The 23,425-nt window shown below is 43.8% G+C and overlaps 1 protein-coding gene across 1 annotated transcript in view; it reads left to right on the top strand.

Moving 5' to 3' along the window:
- NDUFS4 (NADH:ubiquinone oxidoreductase subunit S4) overlaps positions 1-23,425 on the top strand; it is a 99,519-nt gene that overhangs the window by 67,271 nt on the left and 8,823 nt on the right. The window contains exons 3-4 of the mRNA XM_066253552.1: positions 9,705-9,877; positions 11,838-11,911. Coding sequence (XP_066109649.1) covers positions 9,705-9,877; positions 11,838-11,911 — 247 coding nt within the window. The remainder of the gene's footprint in view (positions 1-9,704; positions 9,878-11,837; positions 11,912-23,425) is intronic.

Raw genomic sequence — 23,425 nt, forward strand, 5'->3', positions numbered from 1 at the left:
TGGGTGCTGGATTTTATCAAATGCTTTTTCTGCTTCTATTGAAATTATCATGTGGTTTTTCTCCTTCCTTTTGTTTATGTGATCAATCACATTGATTGATTTGTGAATATTGTACCAGCCTTGCCTCCCCAGAATAAATACCACTTGATAATGGTGTATGATTTTATTTTATATATTACTGGTTCTGGTTTGCTAATAATATTTTGTTGAGGATTTTTGCATCTAATTTCTTCAGGGATATTGGCCTATAATTTTCTTTCTTTGTGTTGTCTTTGCCTGGTTTTGGAATCAGAATTATGCTTGCCTCATAAATGGAGCTTGGAAGTCTTCCTCTTGAATTTTTTGAAATAGCTTGACAAAGATAGGAGTTAGTTCTTCTTTGAATATTTGATAGAATTCATTTGTGAAGCCATCAGACACAGGACTTTTCTTTTTTGGGAGTTTTTTGATAACTGTTTAGATCTCATTTGTTGTAATTGGTCTGTTTAGGTTTTCTGATTCTTCCAGATTAATTTTTGGAAGATTATATGTTTCAAGGAATTTGTCCATTTCATCTAGGTTGTCTAGTTTTTTGGCATACAGTTCTTCATAGTATTTTCTTACAATATTTTGTATTTCTGTTGTGTCAGTTGTTATTTCTCCACTCTCGTTTCTAATTTTATTTATCTGAGTCCTCTCTCTTTTTTCTTGGTGAGTCTTGTTAAAGGTTCATCGATCTTGTTTACCTTTTCAAAGAACCAGCTCCTGGTTTCATTGATCCTCTGTATTGTTTCTTTAGCCTCTGTGTCATATATTTCTGCTCTGATCTTTATTATTTCCTTCCTTCTACTAGTTCTGGGCTTTACTTGCTGTTCTTTTTCTAATTCTTTTAGATGCAGGGTTAAGTTGTTTATTTGAGCTTTTTCTAGCTTCTTGAGGTATGCCTGTAATGCTATAAACTTCCCTCTCAGGACTGCTTTTGCTGTGTCCCATAAATTTTGAGTTGATGTATGCCCATTATCGTTTGTTTCTAGGAATTTTTAAATTTCTTCTTTGATCTCAATGTTAACCCATTTGTTATTTAATAACGTGCTATTTAGTTTCCAAGTGTTTGATCCAGTTTTTCAATTTTTCTATTGTGGTTGATTTCTAGTTTCATGCCATTGTGATCAGAGAAAGTGCTTGATATGATTTCAGTCTTCTTAAATTTGTTGAGACCGCTTTTGTGCCCTAACATGTGGTCTATTCTAGAGAATGTTCCATGAGCGCTTGAAAAGAATGTATATTCTGCTGTTTTAAGGTGAAAGGTTCTGAAGATATCTATTTAATCGAGTTGATCTAATATGTCCTTTAAGTCTGCTGTTTCTTTGTTGATTTTCTTTCTTGAGGATCTATCTAATGATGTTAATGGGGTATTGAAATCCCCTACTATTATAGTATTGCTGTTGATCTCGCCCTTTAAGTCCATCAAAGTCTGCTTTATATATTTAGGTGCTCCTATATTAGGTGCGTAGATATTTATAATGGTTATATCTTCCTTTTGGATTGCTCCCTTTATTATTATGTAGTGACCTTCTTTATCTCTAACTATGGTCTTGGTTTTAAAGTCCATTTTGTCTGATATAAGTATTGCTACCCCAGCTTTTTTTTCATTTCCATTTGCGTGAAATATTTTTTTCCATCCTTTTATCTTCAGTCTGTGTGCATCTTTTGATTTAAGGTGTGTCTCTTGTAGACAGCATATGTATGGGTCCTGTTTTCTTATCCACGCAGCTACCCTATGTCTCTTGATCGGATCATTTAATCCATTAACATTTAAGGTTATTACTGATATATAATTGTTTATTGCCATTTTTTTTCTTTAAAACTGTATTTCTCTTTTGCTATATTATTTTTTTTCTTTGATCTGTTTACAACAGGTCCCTTAGCATTTTTGGAAGCCTTGGTTTGGTTGCAGTGAATTCCTTGAGTTTATTTTTTGTTTGTAAAGCTTTTTATTTTTCCTTCAATTTTAAATGATAGCCTTGCTGGATAAAGTAGTCTTGGTTTTAGGTTCTTGTTCTGCATTACTTTGAATATTTCTTGCCATTCCCTTCTGGCCTCAAGTGTTTCTGTTGAGAAGTCAGAAGTCATCCTTATGGGGGCTCCTTTGTAGGTGATAGTCTTTTTTTCTCTAGCAGGTTTTAATATTTTCTCTTTATCATTTAGCTTTGGTATTTTAATTATGATGTGTCTTGGTGTTGGTTTCTTTGGGTTTCTCCTTAATGGAGTTCTCTGTGCTTCCTGAACATGTGAAATGTTTTCCTGCCTTAATTGGGGGAAGTTTTCCGCTATAATATGTTTGAACAAAGTCTCTATCCCTTGTTCTTTCTCTTCTTCTTCAGGAACCCCTATGATGCGGATGTTATTTCTCTTCATGTTGTCACAGAGCTCTCTTAGAGTTTCCTCAGACTTTTTGAGTCTCTTCTTTTTTCTGCTCTGCTTCCGTGCCTTTATTTATCGTGTCCTCTAACTCACTGATTCGATTCTCTGCTTCATCCATCCTGCTTTTAATTCCTTCCATTATATTCTTTATTTCAGATATTGTATTTGTCACTTCTGACTGATTCTTTTTTATTATTTCAATGTCCTTTTTTATATTTGTTATCTCTTTATTTAGGTTTTCTTAATGGCCATCTATGGTTGTTCTGATATATTTGAGCATCCTAACAATCGTTATTTTAAACTCTGCATCCGGTAATTTGGTTATATCTGATTCATTTAGGTCCTTTTCTGGGGATTTCTCTGGGGTTATTTGTGTTGTATTTCTCTGCCTCCGCATTTTCTCTTCACGGGAGTGGCTGTGATCACGTGCTCGGGTGCACAAGCGGTGGTGGCCTTGGCCTTTACCCCGCCCCCGTGTGTGATGTTATGCTCGTCCTGAGGGCACTGGCGAGCACCTTTGCTCAGCTGCGGGTCTCTGCCTGTTTCCGGGCTTTTGCCTTGCCCTTGCAGGAGGAGCCCGCTTGAGGAACGGCTCCTAGCCTTGGCTCTACCGCCGGGCAGGACTGTGTTCCCAAGCTCAGCTCAGTAGCGGACCTCCGCCTCTTCTGGGCTTTTGGCTCCACCCCCATAGGAGGAGCCAGCTGCCAAGTCAGACCGCAAGCCTGGGTTGCATGGGCGGGGCAAGTCTGTGCTTCTCTGCCCTTTCCCTGTGGCTTGTCTCCACCCTTTCCAGGGTTCCCGCCCTTCTCCCGCAGGCTAGATTACAGGCTGTCGGCAGCTGAGCTTGACCGCTTTTGCAGGCCCCCTTCTCCCCAGCCGGGCAAGATTGAGCTCACACCTGCTGCCAGCAGAACTCCGCTTTTTGCCTCCCGCTGCCGCCCGCCCTCCGGCGCCCCTCAGCCGCGTGGGTGGGGGCGTTGCAGCTCGGACCCTAAGACTCACTACTGTAGACCCAAAAGCTCCCTCTTTTTATGCGACTCTGCTCTGAATGCCGCGGGGGAGCTTGTTTGGCTGCTCTCCTGTTTCCCTTTGCTGGTATTGCTGTTTCCGGGGGAAATACTCACTTCAGCTTTGGGGAGTGACTCGTCTCAGGGGTTAGGGTGACTATCTCCCAAAATGCTTCTCCCTGTGCCTCCTAGATTACACTCTCTTCCTGTTTCTCTGGTCCTCTCCTCTCCCCCCCTCCGTCCCCAGGAGCCCCGGGTGGGTGGTTATGAGAGAGATGTTCTGCGTGGTCCCTTTAAGAAGGATCCTGGGTTTGAGAAATCAGACTCTTTCTCAAAAACAGTATCCTGACTTGTTTCCAGCTAAATACTGTCCTTACGCCTCTTCTGGGCTCTGGGGCTGCAGGTTGGGGCTTTATTCCTGGGGCTCAGGACCCTTCCCGCTCTGCTAAACTCACTTTCTGCCACGCGAGTCTCTCCCTGCTGCCGTTTGCTCCGGGGAGCTGGGCACCTTCTCTGCGTTTCCCGTTTCCTACCAGTCTCTGTGTGGCTTCTTCAGCGTTCCTTGGTTGAAGAGTCCTCTTAGTTTAGTCCAAAGTTGGTTTTTCCAGATGATAGTTCATAAAATTAGTTTGTAATCCACTTTGGTTCTGGGAGGTAGATGTTGGTACATCCGCCTACTCCAGCGCCATCTTGTCTCTCTCCACCTTTCCTTCAATTTTAAATGATAGCCTTGCTGGATAAAGTAGTCTTGGTTGTAGGTTCTTGTTCTGCATTACTTTGAATATTTCTTGCCATTCCCTTCTGGCCTCAAGTGTTTCTGTTGAGAAGTCAGAAGTCATCCTTATGGGGGCTCCTTTGTAAGTGATAGCCTTTTTTTCTCTAGCAGCTTTTAATACTTTCTCTATCACTTAGCTTTGATATTTTAATTATGATGTGTCTTGGTGGAAATTTCTTTGGGTTTCTCTTTAATGGAGTTCTCTGTGCTTCTTGAACTTGTGAGACGTTTTCCTGCCTTAATTTAAGGAATTTTTCAGCTATGCTATGTTTGAACAAAGTCTCTATCCCTTGTTCTTTCTCTTCTTCTTCAGGAACCCCTATGATATGGAAGTTATTTCTCTTTATGTTGTCATAGAGCTCTCTTGGTGTTTCCTCAGACTTTTTGAGTCTCTTTTCTGCTCTGCTTTTGTGCCTTCATTTATCTTGAACTCTAACTCACTGATTTGATTCTCAGCTTTATCCATCCTGCTTTTCCTTTCATTGTGTTCTTTATTTCTGATATTGTATTTGTCATTCCTGCCTGATTCATTTACTATCTCTTTATTTAGGTGTTTGTAATGACCATCTATTGTTGTTTTAAGATCTTGAGCATCCTAACAATTGTTATTTTAAACTCTGCGTCTGGTAATTTGGTTATATCTGACTCATTCAGGTCCTTTCCTGAAATTTCTTTTTTGTTTGTTTGTTTTGTATTTTTCTGAAGGTGGAAACGGGGAGGCAGTCAGACAGACTCCCGTATGTGCCTAACCGGGTTCCACCCGGCACTCCCACCAGGGGGCGATGCTCTGCCCATCCAGGGCGTCGCTCTGTCACAACCAGAGCCACTCTAGCACCTGGGGCAGAGGCCAAGGAGTCATCCCCAGCGCCCGGGCCATCTTTTGCTCCAATGGAGCCTCGGCTGCGGGAGGGGAAGAGAGAGACAGAGAGGAAGAAGAGGGGGAGGGGTGGAGAAGCAGATGGGTGCCTCTCCTGTGTGCCCTTGCCGGGAATCGAACCCGAGACTTCCGCACGCCAGGCCGACGCTCTACCACTGAGCCAACCGGCCAGGGCCCTGAAATTTCTCTTGATTCATTTGTGTTGTGTTTTTCTGCCTTCCCATTTTGTCTGTGTAAAAAAAGGTTTTGGCCGCTGGAGTATACTGGTGTGGCCTCTGTGTTCCCTAGGTGTGTTCTGTTTAGAGGCCCGCCACCCTCTGTGCTGCTGCTACCTCTGACGTTCAGGTACGGGGTTTGCTGGTACCTGCCTGCTGGGCTGTTGCCATGGTTTCTGCCCTCCTTCACGGGGGTGACTGTGATCACGTGCTTGGTGTACAAGCCTCAGTGACCTCGGCCTTCACCCTGCCCCCGCGGGTGGGGTTATGCACACCGTGCCCTGCCGCAAGCCTCAGCCCTCAGGGCAGGGTTGAACATCTTTGCTCAGCTGCGGGTCTCTGCCAGATTTCTGGTTTTTGCCCTGGGCGGGTTGGGGCTGCATCAGTTGCAGGACTCCGCCTGTTTTGGGCTTTTACTCCACCCCCATGGGAGAAGCTGGCTCCTGTGTCAGGCCACAAGCCTCAATTCCCGCAGGCCGGGGGAGGCTGCACTCCTGCACCCTTGCTCAAGGGCGGGTCTCTACCCCTTCCCCCCTGCAGGCTGGATTGCAGGCAGCCGGCAGCTGGGCTTGACTACTTTCCTGTGTTCCCTCCGCCCCAGCCGGACAAGACTGAGCTCATACCTGGGCCTCAGTTGTTGTCAGCCGGCTTCTACCCTTGCCGAGGGAACTGCATTTCTGCGCCCATGGTCGCCCATCCTCGGCGAGCCCTCAGCCGTGTGGGTGGGGGTACTGCAGTTCAGACCCTAACATTCAATAATATAGTCCTGAAAGCTCCCTCCTTCTAAGCAACTCTGATCTAAGTACAGCGGGAAAGCTTGTTTGGCTGGTGTCCTGCTTCCTTTTGCTGGTATTGCTGTTTCCAAAGGAAATATTCACTTCAGATTTGGGGAGTGACTCAGCTCAGGGGTTAGGGTGGCTGTCCCTCAAAGTGTTTCTCCCTGTGCCTCCTAGATTACACTCTCTTCCTGCTACTCCGGTCCTCTCCTCTCTCCCTGTCCCCTGGAGCCCCAGGAGAGTGGTTGTGAGAGAGGTTTTCTGCACGGTCCCTTTAAGAAGAATCCTGGGTCTGAGAAATCAGTCTCTTTCTTACAAACAGTATCCTGACTTGTTTCCAGCTAAATACTGTCCATATGCCTCTTCTATGCTCTGGGGCTGCAGGCTGGGGCTTTGTTCCTGGGGCTCAGGACCCTCTCCTCTCTGCTAAACTCACTTCCCACCACGCGAGTCTCTCCCGGCTGCCATTCACTCCAGGGAGCTGGGCAGCCCTCTCCGCATTTCTGCTTTTCCTACCAGGCTCTGTGTGGTTTCTTTGGTGTTCCCTGGTTGAAGAGTTCTCTTAGTTTAGTCCAAAATTGGTTTTTCCAGATGATGGTTCTTAAAATTAAGTTGTCATACACTTTGGTTCTTGGAGGTGAAAGTTGGTACGTCCACCTACTCCATCGCCATCTTGTCCTATTCTGCATCTAATGATATAATCATTTTATTTTTATCCTGAAGTTTTAAAAAAATATGTCACTGATTTTGGGGTTGAGGGGGCCAGCAGTAGTTTCTTCACTCTGGCTATTCATTGGTTCCTTGTCCTATGTGCCTTGACCAGGCAAGCCCTAGGTTTCAAACCAGTGACCTTAGCATTCCAGGTTGGCATTCTATCCACTGTGCTACCCCAGGGCGGGCTTATTCTTTATTTTGTTTATGTGGTGTATCATGTTTATTGATTTGTGGATGGATATTGTACCAACCTTGCATCCCAGAAATCCCTCTTTATTATGTTGTACAGTCTTTTAGATGTATTGCTGAATTCAGTTTGCTTATATGTTGCTGAGGATTTTTATTTCTGTGTTCATCAAGGATATTGTCCTGCAATTCTCTTTTTTTGTAGTATACTTGTCTGGTTGTAAAATGAGTTTTGGAGCCTTCCCTCCTCTTCAGTATTATGGTTTTGTTTTGTTTTGTTTTTAGCACAATGGGGTAGTAATTCTTCATTGAATGTTTGGTAGAACTCACCTGTGAAGCCATCTGTCTACTCCAGTGCTTTTGTTTGTTGGGTGTTTCTATTTACTGATTCTGTTTCATTAGTAATTATTGGTCAGTGCAGACTTTGTTTTCTTCCTGATTCACCTTTGGAAGATTGTATGTTTCTAGGAATTGATCCGCTTCTTCCAGGTTGTCCAGTTCATTGGCATTTAGTTCCTGAGAATGCTTTGTATTTCTTTGGTCAGTTGTCTCCTCTTCTCTTCCAGTTCTCTTTACTTTGGCCCTCTCTTATTTTCTTGATTATTTGGCTGAAGGTTTATCTATTTTGCTTATCTTTCTGAAGAACCAGCTCTTCATTTCATTGATCTTTCCTATCTTTTAGACTTTGTTTACATTGATGTTATGCCAGGGAGGGGGCTTTGGGTGTCTTGTTGGAGCTGGTTGGGTGGGCCACCTGGTGTGTTGGTTCTGGAGGCTTTTTGGGAGAGGCTCTGGTGTAGATCAGGTCAGCTGCTTTTTGCGTCTTGCTGGGAGTTGCAGGATCTAGACTGATCTGTAGTTGACCTTAGCTTGTCCTGGGCTTGGAGGTGCTTGGGAGAGACTGTGCCAGGAATGGATGCCAGCTGCCAGGCATGGGGCCCTTGGTGGGCACCACACCACAACGTTGAGCCCAGGCCAGCCGCCTCTCACCCTGGGTTGATGGCCCCTTAGTTGAAGCTACATTCCAGGCCAACACTGGCCTCGGCTTTCGCCAGGTCTGGGGTTACCTGATGGGAATTACACTGCAGGTTGAGACTGTGCACTACTTCTGCAGACTCAGGGTAGCTTAGCAGGAGGTATAAGTCACTCTGAGGCCAGCCGCTGCTTGTGCAGGATTTGTGGGCCTTTGGGAGAATTTAGGAGATTGGCCATGCAAGAGCCAAGTGAGGCTGCTTTTGTGGAGGAGCCAGTGGACACGGTTTAGCTGGGCACAGTGGGAGGGGTCTCGGGCGATCCCAGCAGCAGGCTGGAATGGAGAAAGGAAGGTGAGGCCTGCCGGTACTGGTCCTGGAGGGAGCTGTCCCTACTCTGCTCCTCCAGCTCAGGTCCTCATGCTAGTCAGTCTACTCCTCCCTGTGTCCCTGTAGCTTTCCGGCCGCCAAGTACGGAAGGAGTGAGTTCTGCATGACTGAGTCTGGTTCGGGCCCTTTAAAATTGGTGCTGCCTAGGTCTCCGGCTGACCTCCATGTCACTTGAAACAAGCCTTGCGGCTTTCCACAGCCAGATATAGGGATTCCATTGCCCAGCGCTGGAGCTCTGGGCTGGCGAGCGCGGTGTGGGCCTGGGGCCCTTCAGTCCCAGGGGACCTCTGCAGCCAGGATGCCCTCCCAGTGACTGATCACCGCATTGTGCATGGAGGACCTGCCTGTTCAGCGTCTCCCCCCCACCTCACCCTCTTGTCAGGGCTCTGTGTAGCCTTAGTTATAGGACTTCCATTCAGCTGGTCTTCAGGTGGCTCAGTTACAGTTGTTCTGTAGTTTAGTTGTAATTTTGATAGGTTTGTGGGAGGAAATGAGCACAGCATTTACCTATTCAAACACACTGACTAGACGTCTTAACCAGTTATTTAAAATTTATATCCATAAGCAAACTATGATTTTAAAATGTTTCATTTATAAGAACGGTATGGTTGACTCTAATGTAACTTTTGATAAAATGTTTAACCATTGCTAAATGAAGACTTCAAGTCTATTATTTTGTGTCCTCTCTACTACTGTAATATGATAAATATATCTCATCTGGGGCTTGAAAATTGTATGTTTTCATCAGTTGAGCATTTGATACTGGGTAGAATTATTTAAAAAGAGACAAGTAATTGACCGTTGTTTTTAAATCACATTTCTGCAGAGTTGTACCACTTTTTTGGCTTACCTTTGGAAATAGGTTTGATGTATCATTTTCTTTGTAGCAGGTTTCACCAAAGGGAGATAAGTCAAAATGCTAATTAAAATTGTTAATTGATTTTAATTGTTTGCAAAATGTTTCAGGCATTCCTCTGAATAGAATGCCTTATAATCAATTTGCTACAGAAACCACTAGTCATAGATTTTTATTAAAATTTAGTCATTATTTTTTACATCTTTTACTTTTAATGTTTCTTGACATCCTTTTTGGCACCTGCTCATGAAATAAGTCTATTGGCAATGAGCTCTTCTACCAGCACACTTTCCAGAAATTACCTAAATAAAATTTTATGAACCCTTTTTCACTGTGCCCTAACATACCCCAGTAGACCTTTTGCAAATAAAAACTGTAGTTTATATTGTAAAAGAGCAGAGTAATGAAATAAGCCAGAAAGCTTTTCAGCAAAACTCAACTTACGAATGGACCTGAATAGAGGTGCATGGCTATAGAAAGCACCGTTAGAGTGGGTTGGGCTGTAGACCGACTGTATCTGCTCCTTGTCCGCAGGACATCACCACCCTGACTGGAGTCCCAGAGGAGCACATCAAGACGAGGCGGGTCCGGATCTTCGTGCCCGCCCGCAATAACATGCAGTCTGGGGTGAACAACACCAAGAAGTGGAGGATGGATTTTGATACCCGGGAGCGCTGGGAAAACCCCTTGATGGGGTGGGCATCAACGTGAGTCTTTCAGTTTCACTGAAGTAACTTTCTCAGCTCTCTTTTTCTACATAGATTTTCCTTTTCAACATCCTGGTTTTAAAACTTCTTCATGTCCAATATGCTTTAGGACAGTACTTTTTGTGTAGGTTTCAGTGTTCTGTGACATAGGCATATATTTATGTGTCATATAGATTTCCTGTTTATACCTGTGGCCCAACAGAACAGTCCGTGGAAACCATCATTTTCAGAGTCCTATTTATTGGATAAAAATGACTTGACATTGTGAGTACGGTCAGTGTATTCCCCAGGCTGTGTACATTAAAGACACACTGTGTAAGCATTGTCAGTAATCAGTAAACTTTCACTTATTTTTAAATTAGAAGAAACCTCTGTATTTTTTTTTGTTTGTAAGGAGAAAAGACTAGATGATATTAGTTATTAGCTATTGTGAAGGAGACTTATAGGTTTCTGGTGTCTGATTAATCAGTGTACAGTACATTGGAATGTAGTGGTCATCAGTTCCGTGGCACCAGTGACATAAGTGGCTTAAATATCCCTTGTGGAATGTGGCCCAAATGTCAAATAGCAAGACAGCCTCTTATTGGATAAAAGCTGCTGCTACTGAAGAAAACAGCCACATACACCAGAAATTGTCGTTCCTTGTGCAGAGCTCGTCAGTAGCAGGGGCAGTATGATGAGTCCTGTTCCAGCAGATAGTTGAGGCACTGACAGAAATTGTGGAGGACATAGTTTGTGCTTTGTCAGGAGGGGTCTAATCCAGTCTTACTCGTGGTCTTGTTCCTGGAACAGTGTTAACAAAATGGCACCATCTTTCTGAGGGTCTGGCGGGAAGCACATTGTGTTTCCCAAGCCCCTCTGCTAAACTCCGCGGTAAACAGACAGCTGCTGTGGTCCCTGCAGGTCTCCTAGGCTCCTCAGCAGCTGTGACAGCCGTGCCCCTCCCTACACAGCCTCCTTTCCACATGCTCCATCCCTGGATCTCCTCGGCTCTGGCAAGCCTTAGTTCACCCCAGACCTGACAAGACTCACTGGTCCTTCCATTGTTTCGTCCAGAGTTCATCATTGTTGGGCCAGTAAATGGCCATTATCCAAATTGGAATCTTAGAACTGAGCATATAAAATCGAGACATATGAGCACAAATGTACTGTATTTAGGTAGCATACACTGCAGAGAGATTGCATACACTTGGAGCGGAGGGTACAGAAGACTTGTTGGGAAAGGTTGGTGGTGGTCAGTGTAAACTGGGGGAAACGGTGGGGATGCACTTCTCCGTGCCGAGGTGCTGGGAGCCATGGGGCTGTAGAATCAGATGAACAGAGACAGAGGGGTAGGAGAAAATCACATTTTAATACATGTGCATGGGGAACTCACAGAAGCGTGAACATGCCAAAGACAGGCAGAACTGGGTATATATGTCATTTTGGACAAATGAGGAAAGGGAAAAATAGGATCTTAGATTTCAAAAGTGAAAATGGGCAATTGACAGGTACTTGAAGGAGAGTGCAACAGAAAGCAGGCGACCCAGTAACTCTGGGCCCCAGGGGAGTCAGCCCGCGTGCCTGTGGCCTCCTGTCCACAGTACGAGGGGAACTAGGCTAACCCAGACATCCACATTTGTCCCTGGAGCGGGCCTTCCAGCTGACTCTATTGGCAGGAAAGGAGGAGAATCACAGTTTTTTTCTGAGTCTTTTAATAACTTGCTTAAAATCAGTCTCCCAAAATGCACGGTTTTGGGGATGGCAGACTTTCTGGTCTCCTTCAGAACATACAGACTATATTAGTGGTAGTTAACTATCTGATTTTCAAATAAAGAGTATATTCAAAATAAGGTATTTCATAAGTGGTGTACTTATTTGATATTATAGCATTTGGTTATTTTCTAAGCATTTTATTTTAAATATTGTTTTTTTCTGCCAAAATTTAATGTTAAATTTTGGAAAAAAATGTTTCTTTCAGGGCTGATCCCTTGTCCAACATGGTTCTAAACTTTAGTACTAAAGAAGATGCAGTTGCCTTTGCAGAAAAAAATGGTATGTTTGGTCTGTTTTTATTTGGTTTTAACAAATAAAATGAAGATATGATTTTGTGTTCTCAACATTAATCAAAACCAGCCAGAGATCTAGAATTTGAGTTGAAATATTTTTCAGTGTAGGTAATCCAGTGGTTTTAAGAATTTTATAGCAGCAGAATACCACCTCTCCCCCCACCTCCCAGAAAAAAAATCTGTAAAAGAATGCCCACGTACCAGAAAAGCCAATCTGGTCTGATTTGAAGTAGAGGCAGGAAGTAAAGCTGTTTGTCTAACTTCTACCCTGTTTATGAGTCCCTCTACCAAATCACTAACATTTGGTTTTAAAATCTAATTGAACCTTTCAGTTTTGACACCTATTCATTTATTTTTTTTCTTTCTTTGAGCCAAATCCCACATCTGTTACTCTACCTAATAGCTCTTCAGTTATTTCTAATTAGTTATCACCGTCACACGTCTACTCAATTGTCTCTGACTGAGCCATTTTCTCTCGTGCTATTTCATAACTTGAGTGGAGTCCTTGTGCACCGTGTTTTTAGTCTATGGTAGTGTGCAATATTGTCCAAAGCCCTCTCCCCCACTCCCTGAGAGCAGCTTCCAGTCCAAGTGCCTGCTGTCCTTTCTCCTGTGTTCTTACTGTACTGTTTGTATGTTTAGACACACAATGACATTTGTGTGTCTAAACATACAAATTGCCTCTTGCCCACAGGATTCGGTTTAGTAGTACGCTGTGCAGGTTTGTAGCCTATGAGCATAGGTCTCTTCTCATTTTCTGTTGTTAAGCTATGCGACCCAGTTGTGAAACACGCTCTGCAGTTATTCCAGTCTGAATGCTAGTGCTAATTATAATGCAACTCACAGGTATATGGTTTTGGATCAATTTTATAAGGAATGAAATGTGTTCCCATGGTTGAAGAGGCAGTCTTAGTTCCTGGCACCTTGGCCGGTGCACGAGCAACACTTGGTAACTCTCCACTGCTTGTCTCCCAGGGACTTAAACACACTACTGCGCATTGTGCTAGTAGTATGTTCTGTTCGGTGTGAATGAAGCCTCATTTGTTTCAGTATTCTGTTACTACAGGGTGGGACAGACATGTAGCAGATCGTTAGTGCTGTCTTGTAGAGCACGGTGTGTGTGTGTGGGGGGGGGATGGTGTTTGCTCTGCACCCCGAGCTGGCATTACCTAGCTCATGGTCAGGAGTCTGAAGCCACCCTGCCTCAGTCTTGGTCCAGGCTGTCTCTCTGACCATTTGTCTGGCCTTGTACTTCCATTTTCTCCTGTACACAGTGGGAATTGTTAGGATTGAATGAGTTAATTAGAAATGCTTAGGGCCCTGACTGGTTGGCTCAGTGGTAGAGCATCGGCCTGGCGTGCGGGAGTCCCGGGTTCGATTCCTGGCCAGGGCACACAGGAGAGGCACCCATCTGCTTCTCCACCCCTCCCCCTCTGTTTCTCTCTTCCCCTCCTGCAGCCGAGGCTCCATTGGAGCAAAGTTGGCCTGGGCACTGAGGATGGCTCCATGGCCTCTGCCTCAGGCACTAGAGTGGCTCTGGTCGCAACAGAGCAATGCCTCAGATGGGCAGAGCATCGCCCCCCCCCCCCCCCCCCGGTGGGCATGCCAGGTGGATCCCGGTCGGGCGCATGCGGGAGTCTGTCTGACTGCCTCCTCGTTTCCAACTTCAGAAAAATACAAAGGAGAAAAAAAATGCTTAGAACATCGTTAAGTATATAATAGTACATAAATTTATCCTACTCGTAGTAGACTTTTAAAAACTTAAATTACATAAGTGTAATTCCTTACTAACACTTTCTTGGCAAATTTAAAATTTCTTAATTGCATAATTGTCTCAAAGTGGTCACAGTCTTTCAAATATTATTTTGATTTAAAATTAACATTGCTTTTCAATTAAACTGTTGTTGGGGAGGAAAAATTTTGTTTCTCTTTCTAGGTTGGGATAATAAAATTGACCTAAGAAAGATTACCAGGAGAGAAGCAAAATTAAGCATGCATACAGATGCCCCATAAGCATCTGAAACCCAAGGACTTGTCATGCCATTGAGGTTTCTGTGCTGTCCTGAGCTAAGGGGTGGGCTAAGGCTAGGGGGTATGACAGTTCACGGGACACTCAGAGCAGGTGTCTGTTCTGCCGCACAGGTAGGTCATTCAGGTAAAAGTTAATGCTGGTAGTAGCCCTGTTTCTGGGCTAGGCCACCTGTCTGAAGTCCTTCAGGCAGTCAGAGCGGAGGTAAAGGTGGTTCTGTGTCTGCTGGGGCTTGATGTTTTCAGCTCAAAATGCCCCCCCGTGCCAGAGTGGCGTAGTTTGGGGTCATGCGTCTACTCCTGTAATATAGCTTATCAGAAACAGTGTGTTCATGTTTGCCATATTTTATGTCTGACTCTTTTAGAAAGCACTCAAGGTCTGTAACAGAGTTTGTTCTGTCTCTGGTCAGCCTCTCTCTCAGGGATCACAAGGACCACACTGGCTCTCTGCCCTTCCCTTCTGACTTCTGTGTCCCCGGGAAAGGAAGCAGAGGGCCACTATTAGTCAATAGACATATAATGTGGAAAAGCATAGTGGGTAGAACCTTATAAGACTCCAGGCTTAGTCACTGCTTTGTTGATACCTACCTCTGGGACACCTGACAGCTGGTGAGGTGACTGCCTTTCTGAAAGGTCTGTCCCTCCTCGGGCTATGAGCTCTGCTGGGGGGTCCTGGGGCTGTGAGCTCTGCTCCCCTCTGGGGTGTCCTGGGGCTGTGAGCTCTGCTCCCCGCTGGGGGGTCCTCGGGCTGTAAGCTCTGCTCCCTGCTGGGGGGTTCTCAGGGGCTGTCTCACCCTCGCAGTCACTGCAGTGCTTGTGGTCGGCCACATTGTTCACCCCAGCACAGTGTGTCCTTCAGTGGATAGGCTCTGTCTCTGGCCATGACGGTAGGACTCCACAGACCCCAGGGATGGCACAGGATCAGGGTGGTGGATAGTTCCTGAACCACTCGCCTCCCTCGATTCTGGCCTGCTCTCCTGCAGAGTTCCGTGGTCAGGATCCTGTCAGGGAACCTCTGCTCCCCTCACACCATCTACTGTGCTAGTGCTGCCGACCACAGGGACCAGAGCACTGGGGAGTCAAGGCAGTAAGAAGACATGGTTTAGAAGCCGGATTATGGAGACTGCTGAGTTAAGAGGCTGGTTACTGGGACCCTCATTCCACTGTTGTCTGCCTCCCGGAGCGCTGGGGCAGGTCTCACGACACCCAGCCATGATGGACCAGCTCCCTGCTCTGCAGTGAGAAGGGGATTAGAGGATGCTCAGTCCTGGGCCAGCGCATGTGGACCTCTATCTCTCCACTGTCGGGCCTGGTCTCTTATTCATTATACACTCTGGGGGCGGGGGTTCTGTTGCTGATATAGATGATTCTGTGTTGATAGTAAAGTTTGGCCAAGGTTATCCATTTTGAACCTTACATGTTGGCCTTTCGATCGCTTTTAGAAGTAGAAGGTTAGGGTAAAACTACGACACACAAAACAGTGTGTGCGCTTGGGGACTATTCTACACACAAAAGCCTGCCTTCCCTTCCCTTCTCAGTTTTCTTTTTGCTTTGCTTTGAAATGGTTAAAATAAAAAAGAGAGGACCCTCATTTCTGCTGACATGAAAGATTGTATTGTAGAGAATCATGTAATGAGGAACAAGATTTTCAGATTCGGTTGCTCCCTAGAAAACATTTCTAACTATATATATTTCAGATTCAAGTCATGAACATCGTCATCACAAAAGCTAACATTCATAAACACTTAATTATGAGCTGGACTCTATGGAAGTGCTTTTTATTCTAGTTTAATCCTCCCTGTAACAGTATGAAGCAGGAACAGTTACCCCCATTTCATAGGTAAGAGAAACTGAGGCTGCAGAGACAGATCACATCAACTGACAAGATCACCTGCCTGTAAGTGAGTGAGCACATTTTAGTTGAATGCAGACCTGTGTTGTCTCTGACTCCCTTTCCACTACAACAGTAGAATTAGTTGTAAGAGAGACCACATGCCCTCAAATTCAAATAATACTTTCTTTTTGGTTATTGACAGAAAATACACCTGGTCTGAACTACTACAGTGTGTCCGTAAAGTCATGGTGCACTTTTTTTTTTTTTAATGTTTTATCATAGAATGGCAAAGCTGCTCAGTTTTTTTTTTTCAATTTTTATTTATTCATTTTAGAGAGGAGAGAGACAGAGACAGAGAGAGAGAGAGGAGAGACAGAGAGAGAGAAGGGGGGAGGAGCTGGAAGCATCAACTCCCATATGTGCCTTGACCAGGCAAGCCCAGGGTTTTAAACTGGTGACCTCAGCATTTCCAGGTCGACGCTTTATCCACTGTGCCACCACAGGTCAGGCCATGGTGCACTTTTGACTGGTCACAGGAAAGCAACATAAGACGATAGAAATGTGAAATCTGCACCAAATAAAAGGAAAACCCTCCCAGTTTCTGTAGGATGATGTGGCAGCATGCGCATATGCACAGATGATGACGTAACACCGTGTATACAGCGGAGCAGCCCAATGCCATGCCAGTCGAGATGTGAATGGTACAGAGGAAAGTTCAGTGTGTTCTGTGGCTCGCTAAATTTGAATCCGTGACCAAAGTGCAACGTGAATATCAGCGCATTTATAACGAAGTGCCACCACGTAGGAATAACATTACTCGGTGGGATAAGCAGTTGAAGGAAACCAACAGTTTGGTGGAGAAACCCCGTTCAGGTAGGCCATCAGCCAGTGATGAGTCTGTAGAGGCTATACGGGATAGCTACCTAAGAAGCCCTAACAAATCTGTGTGTGAGCCCACATCGAACTGCACTGAATAGGTATGAAACTGGGAGAGTTTTCCTTTTATTTGGTGTAGATTTCACATTTCTATTGTCTTTTGTTGCTTTCCTGTGACCTTTCCTTTCCATGACTTTATGGACACACTGTATATAGACTTCCTCAGTACTAAAAACTTTTCTTCTCTGACATTTATATATAAGGTCTTCCGGAAAGTTCTGTTCATTTCTATCACAACAAATTTCGACACGTAAGCACATGTTTATTTGGCTCATGTGTGTCTATTTTTATCACTTAATGTATACATACTGATGTAGCAAATTAACTAAAACAAAGTTGATTCACGTTAGTCTTATGTGTGAAGCGATAGTGTACCATGGCTACTGATAAAAAGTTCATTTACATCACTGTAATTTTTATAAATTTCAACAAGGAAGAAATGCTACAGAAGCATGTCTGTCGCATCCACCATATTCCCCAGACTTAGCACCCTCCGACTATCACTTGTTTTTGTCCTTACAAAATTTTTTGAAGGGCAAAACATTCAAAAATGAAGAAGATATCAAAAAAGCACTGGTTCAATTTTTCACATCAAAAGATAAAACATTTTTCAAAAATGGGATATACAAATTGCCCTCACGCTGGCAAGAAATCATTAATAATAATGGCAATTATATTATTTAATAAAGTTTATTGATGAATGGTAAGAAAAATTTGTATTTTGTTTTATTCCAAAAACGGACAGAACTTTCTGGTAGACCTTATATAAACCCCAAAATCTTGACGGGCCTATGCTTAATAGGTAAAGTGATGAGTCAGAGTTCTTCACAATATCAGCAGTATCTTATCACTGCAGCAGTAAGTGGGTGGTAGCTTACTTGACCCCGAGTCTTCAGCCCTACCTGTGTTCCCTTCCTTACCCATTCCCTGCCTGTGTGCCCCACAGAAAGCATTCTAGACCTTATCTCTGTCCCCACCACCACGGCGGTGCCCTCCCTTTACTGTAACTCCCACAATGTTGCTCCCTCCCGGTTCTCACAGCGTGGTGCCGTGCTGTGCATTGGGCATCGGTATCCTGTTCCATGATACCTGTGCTGAGCACCCTGTCCTACACAAGCCGTGGTGGCTTTGGGGTCAGAGTTCAATAAGGCGCAGTCCTAGTCCTCACCTGTGATAGTTCACCCTGTCTGCTGGATCATGAGCACCTACCAGGGAATATACCTCGTCTGGTGCATCTGCAACTGTCAGTGTGCTCAGTACGCACGAGTGAATTGGAATAGTGCATTTAGTAATGTAGATTATTCTCCGGGTCATGTTAACGATTCTGTACAAATCACTTCAATCTTGCTACGTGTTTTGTCTTTTAGAAGACCTGTTAATTCCTCTCATTAGAAATCTGAAGAAAGAAAATTATACAAGAGTAATCAGTAATTTCTTATATTTTAGTGTGTTCATAAAATACGACAGAGTTCTGTTAAATTAACTTGTAGCTTCTTGAGGTGTAGGTCAGTGTACTTATGATGATCATCCTATAACTTTAGCCTTGTGTCCGAGCTGTATGTTAGTTTTTCTACTCGTGTAAGTATATGAGAACCCAGAAGAGTTCCCACCACAAGGCCAGTATCCAGCCACATAGCTCCTGCCTACAGGGCCTGAGTTCCAGGTTCCAAGTTCAGTGTCTTCTGTGACTGTGCTGCTGGTAGAGCACAGGGATTGGTCACAGAGGTCTGCACTGTCCGGTGCGGTAGCACATGCAGCTGGCTAACCTGGAGTGCGTCCAGTTTGAATGGGCTGTGCCGTTACCTTGAGGCACATTCTGGGTTTCAGAGACTTAGTAGTAGAAGGCATATAACACATCTAATAATTTATATGTTGGTTATATATTGAAATGATATTTTGGATCTATATAAGGTTAGGAAAATATATTAAAAATCAATTTTACCTGCTTTTTATTCATTTATTAATGTGGCTACTAGAAGAGTTGAAATGTTCGTGTGGTCATTTATGTCTCTGTGGGACAGCAGTAACATAGAGCACTAGACAGAATATGCCTTACGTGCATATTCTTAAGTGTTCATTAACACATGTTCTGTGGTGAACATAAGAAATGGGGACACCTCTCTGTCTTGGAAAAGTCCACGTTTTATATAAAAGAAATCTATTTTTTAGACATTCTTACCGAGTATGCATCTAAGTGGAAACTCATATATAATGATGAAACAAAAGAGCTGAGAGACCTACATGCCATCATAGTCTCCATTAGTCACCTGTTTTCGATTTCTTAACCAAATAAGCAAGGCGTCCTGAAGGTCCCTCTTGTTACATGAGAGTCGCACCTTTCTTCCTGATGTTAATGCTTCCACCAGCTTGCCTGGCCTAGGTCTCCTCTCACTGTCCTTTACTTCTTGTGCACCTGGGGAGTGGGAAAGGAAAGAGAAAACGCTCCCCACCTCGCACTGCCCCCTCAACATGTGAGTAAACAGAAGTGCCCCTGTGTCCTTTGACTTTGACTTCAGCATACACTCCTGAGAACCCATCATGAATACTCCTTTTCTCGTTACAAAGAAAGGTTCTTTGGGGTGTCCTCTGAAATGCAGATGCCTCTTACTCTTAGTTCTGTGACATGAAAAGACCCACCTTTCTCACCCAGTGGCTTTGGTCTGCTGTTTCCAGATGGGCCCAAGGTGCTGCGGAGGAGGGGCTGGGAGACCACTGGAGAGAATTTCAGTAGAGGGATAGGACCTACTACCATTTACATGCCAATAAACCAGGGAAGCCTTCCCCCACCCCATTTGATCTGATTCAGACTTTGTGGCTTTTCTCTGATATGCTGTGTTCCCCCCCCCCCCCATGTTGTTTTCATTGCTGTAAGCTATAAAAACTCTTTGAAATTCTCAAAATAGCGAGAGGATAGGCTGAGAGCTGCGTTGTGTTCCCAGTGGGTCTGCTGGGGTATCAGCAGGTGGACACTGCGGCTGGGCCCTTGATGGGGAGCCAGCAGGAGGCTGGAGTTGCAGGCTGGATTTAGCAGCCTCTCAGAGGTGGACTCAGGCAGCAGAGTCTGGGCTGTCACCTCCCTGAGTCTCCCCTGTACCTGTTAAGAATCATGAATCTCTTACAGATATAAAATGCATGTCAGCTGATTTCACTCCTGTGTTACAAAGGTACTAGGTAGATGGCACAATCAGTTCAAAGTAAAAGTCAAGCAGGACACATCCATGTGGAGAAAAGAAATGCAGATTGGTACAGAATTGGGTCAGTGAAGTTGCTACCAGTGATTTGCATATCTCAACAGTTCCATACAACTTAGAAAGTTATCAAGTAGGTGAAAGACAAGGAATTGAGCTATAACTGTAACTAGTAAGGACAGGCTATAGATGATAACCATTTTCCACTGAAACAAAATTTGTTTCTGTCTCCCCACTTTTAATTTTTAAAAAATCTCAGAAATTCATGATCACGAAACAAGATTGGAATGCATTTGGCCTGATGATTTACGTAGGTGTAGCAAGAGGCCTAATTTGCCAGTGTATTTTGTCACCCCAAGATCTATCTTTCTGGCATACGAATTATTTCAGGCTGTTTCATTCTAAGAAACAACAGATGTGGGAGAAGCTTTGACAGCAAGTAGATGTGACCCTTTGCAAAGATGTTTCGAGAGGGTATGGCCTTATCTTAGAAATTCTGGTCAGTGCAGAAGGCCCAGATGTAAATCTGGACCACAGCCTTACCCTGGTTAACGGTGCTTCTCCTGGTCACCTCCACCCCCATCTTTTGTCATCAGCTGGAGATGGCACCGAAGGTGGTGGCTTGGGCCATTCTCTCCTGATAACCTCATGTGAATGTTAATTCTTAGACCAACCAGAAGAACACAGAGAAGAGGGGAAATGTTACCTCTCCATTACACTGTAGGGGAAGAAGTATCATTTTCCTTCTGTCATTCTAGGCTCTATGCTGAGACCACCCTTAATAAAAATAACGTGGTAAACAAGTTTAATAACCTGTAGACCTCCTGTTTCCATGGGAGAGACCCCAGAAGTCTGATCCAGCACCTTAAAGGTGTGCCTCCAGCTAAAGACAGAGGTGGTGGAGGGGGAGCCCTGGGCGGCCCGCTGTGCTGCCCAGTGGGTGGAGAGAAGGAGGTCCAGCCTTCTCCATGGGGTGGCGTAGTTGTAGTGGGCCCCTCTGTTTCCTAGCTCACCATGAGGTCTCCCTTATAATTGTAAATGTCTCACACAGAAGGGCAGCTTCCCCTCTTCCCAGAGATTTTCCTGTATTCACTTTTCTTAACAAGCAACCCAAGACAGTCCTTAGGCCAAAGGAGCATATTTTGGGGTGACATTTTCTGTTCTTCTTTATCACTTAAGTTTCATTAAGTTTGCTTGGCTGAAAATTTTCATGAGGAATCTCAAATTGGACTAGTCAGAGCCTCTTGAGACCGGAAGCCAAATTGATAACCTGCCACCAGATTTCTCCTGCATGCCTGTTAATCTGGGCAGAGTCCTTGCTGCTTGAGGTCCCAAAATACCCTGAGGGCCTCAAAATATTCTCAGGTTCCCTGATACCTGAGGGAACTTTGGAAGCCTGGGGCCGGCCACTTTTCCTAGAAGGACTTGGTCAGCATTGGCTCTGTGAGGTCAACTTTAGTTCCTTAAAAGTGTCTGGTCCTGATTCAGTGAGCACCCTTCTCAAATACGTCATTCCAGTTGAGCCTTTGTTTGCATAACCCTTGTTTCCATTATGTGCTAACGAAAAGGAGGACATGCTGTTACTGAACATGCACAGATGACTGCATTACCATGAAAATAAGAATGTTCAATGAGAGTTCCTGAAACCTGTAGCGAGAGTAAGGTATCATTTACACATTTTAGTTTACAAAGTAGAGTCTACTAAGTTGTCAAGAATTATAAATGCCCCAAGAAGAAAAATAAAGGACTCTATATGTCCTAAAACATAGAACATTAAAACTATAAAAAATATACCAAACAAAAGCTACAGAGAAAGACAAATGATCTATTTCACGTATATGTGAAATCTAAAAACAGACTCCTAGAGACCAAATGGATGGGGAGCGGATGAAAGGGAATATAATCAATTATAGTGTGATAACTACAATTAATGGGGTGATCACATTGTAAGGCATAGAAATTTTTAATCACAATATTGTACACATGAAACTAATACATCAAATAAACCTAATTATTTCTAGCTTCAGTTTTTTTATAATGTTGAAAGAATTCATCGTTGTGATTTTCCAAAAGCCCTCTGGGGAATATCAAAGATTGTTTTAGATACTAGGTATTCTGAATGTTTTATTTTACATTAGGATGTGATTTCGGTCCTTAGGATAAGAATAGGATCATGGGTATCCAACAAACAGTATTTGGCTGCTTGCGTCAAAGTGGCCTTGAAACTCACAGACATAGGAGGCATGTGACAAGAATCTGGACTACATATGTCATCAAGAACTAGAGTTAGTATAAAGCATTTAAGGTTATTCTGATAAATCTCAGAATCCTGGAAATCTAGGCAGATTAGACAAAAAGAAGAACCTTTCATATTGTAAGTGAAAGCAATAAACTAAATTAATGATGCAAACCCATCAAAATTGGGCCAACTTTGCTAAGATGTTTAACATACTTTACAGCTTTTCAGACTCTCTAGCCATACTGTAAATCTAAGACAAATGAAATTTCCCTTTTGCTAATCATATGTATCTTTCTACATCCATTCAAGTTTTGTCCTTCGTGAGTCTTTCATCCGGAAACAATCTGCTTTTCTCTAGGGCGTTCCAAAACACATCCCATGACCTTACCTCACATGCAGAGTAGGTACCCCGTCGCCACTCTTGCCGCTGGTAGAGTTCATTTATATAGATGAATTAATTATGTCTTTTTTAACCAAAGCGACTTCAGTTTCATAGAGAACACAGATCATTGAAAACTCACACGCCAGTCTCTTAGTAGACTAACAGAACTCGTCAGTACACACACTTTCCACAGACATATGCTCTTCACAGTCCAGTGCCCCACATAGCCAAAATGAAAGCACTCGTTACCCGGAAGATACAGCCTTTCTTTAGGACATAAAAATAAGAAGCAAACATATATAAACTTGAAGTTTTGTTTGGTAATCAGTGTTCAGTAGTCTTATTAATGATCTTTCTAATATTATCCATTAACATTTATGCTTTTGAGTTACACAAAATTTTGAAAATTAATTTCATGGCAACATACTACAAACATAATTCTGTTGAAATAGCTTGGCCAGGCGGTGGCGCAGTGGATAGAGCATCAGACTGGGATGCAGAGGACCCAGGTTCGAGACCCCGAGGGCGCCAGCTTGAGCGTTGGTTCATCTGATTTGAGCAAAGCTCACCAGCTTGAACCCAATGTCACTGGCTCCAGCAAGGGGTTACTCGGTCTGCTGGAGGCCCATGGTCAAGGCACATATGAGAAAGCAATCAATGAACAACTAAGGTGTTGCAACGCGCAATGAAAAACTAATGATTGATGCTTCTCATCTCTGTCTGTTCCTGTCTGTCCCTGTCTATCCCTCTTTCTGACTCACTCTCTGTCTCTGTAAAAAATAAATAAATAAAAATTAAAAAAAAATAATTCTGTTGAAATAAAACTCAGAATAATGAATCATTTTGTATAAACACAAATTGACATTTTTCAGGACTGCAAACATTAAACAGAA

The sequence above is a fragment of the Saccopteryx bilineata genome, chromosome 1 (genome assembly GCF_036850765.1).
Source record: "Saccopteryx bilineata isolate mSacBil1 chromosome 1, mSacBil1_pri_phased_curated, whole genome shotgun sequence".
NCBI lineage: Eukaryota > Metazoa > Chordata > Mammalia > Chiroptera > Emballonuridae > Saccopteryx > Saccopteryx bilineata.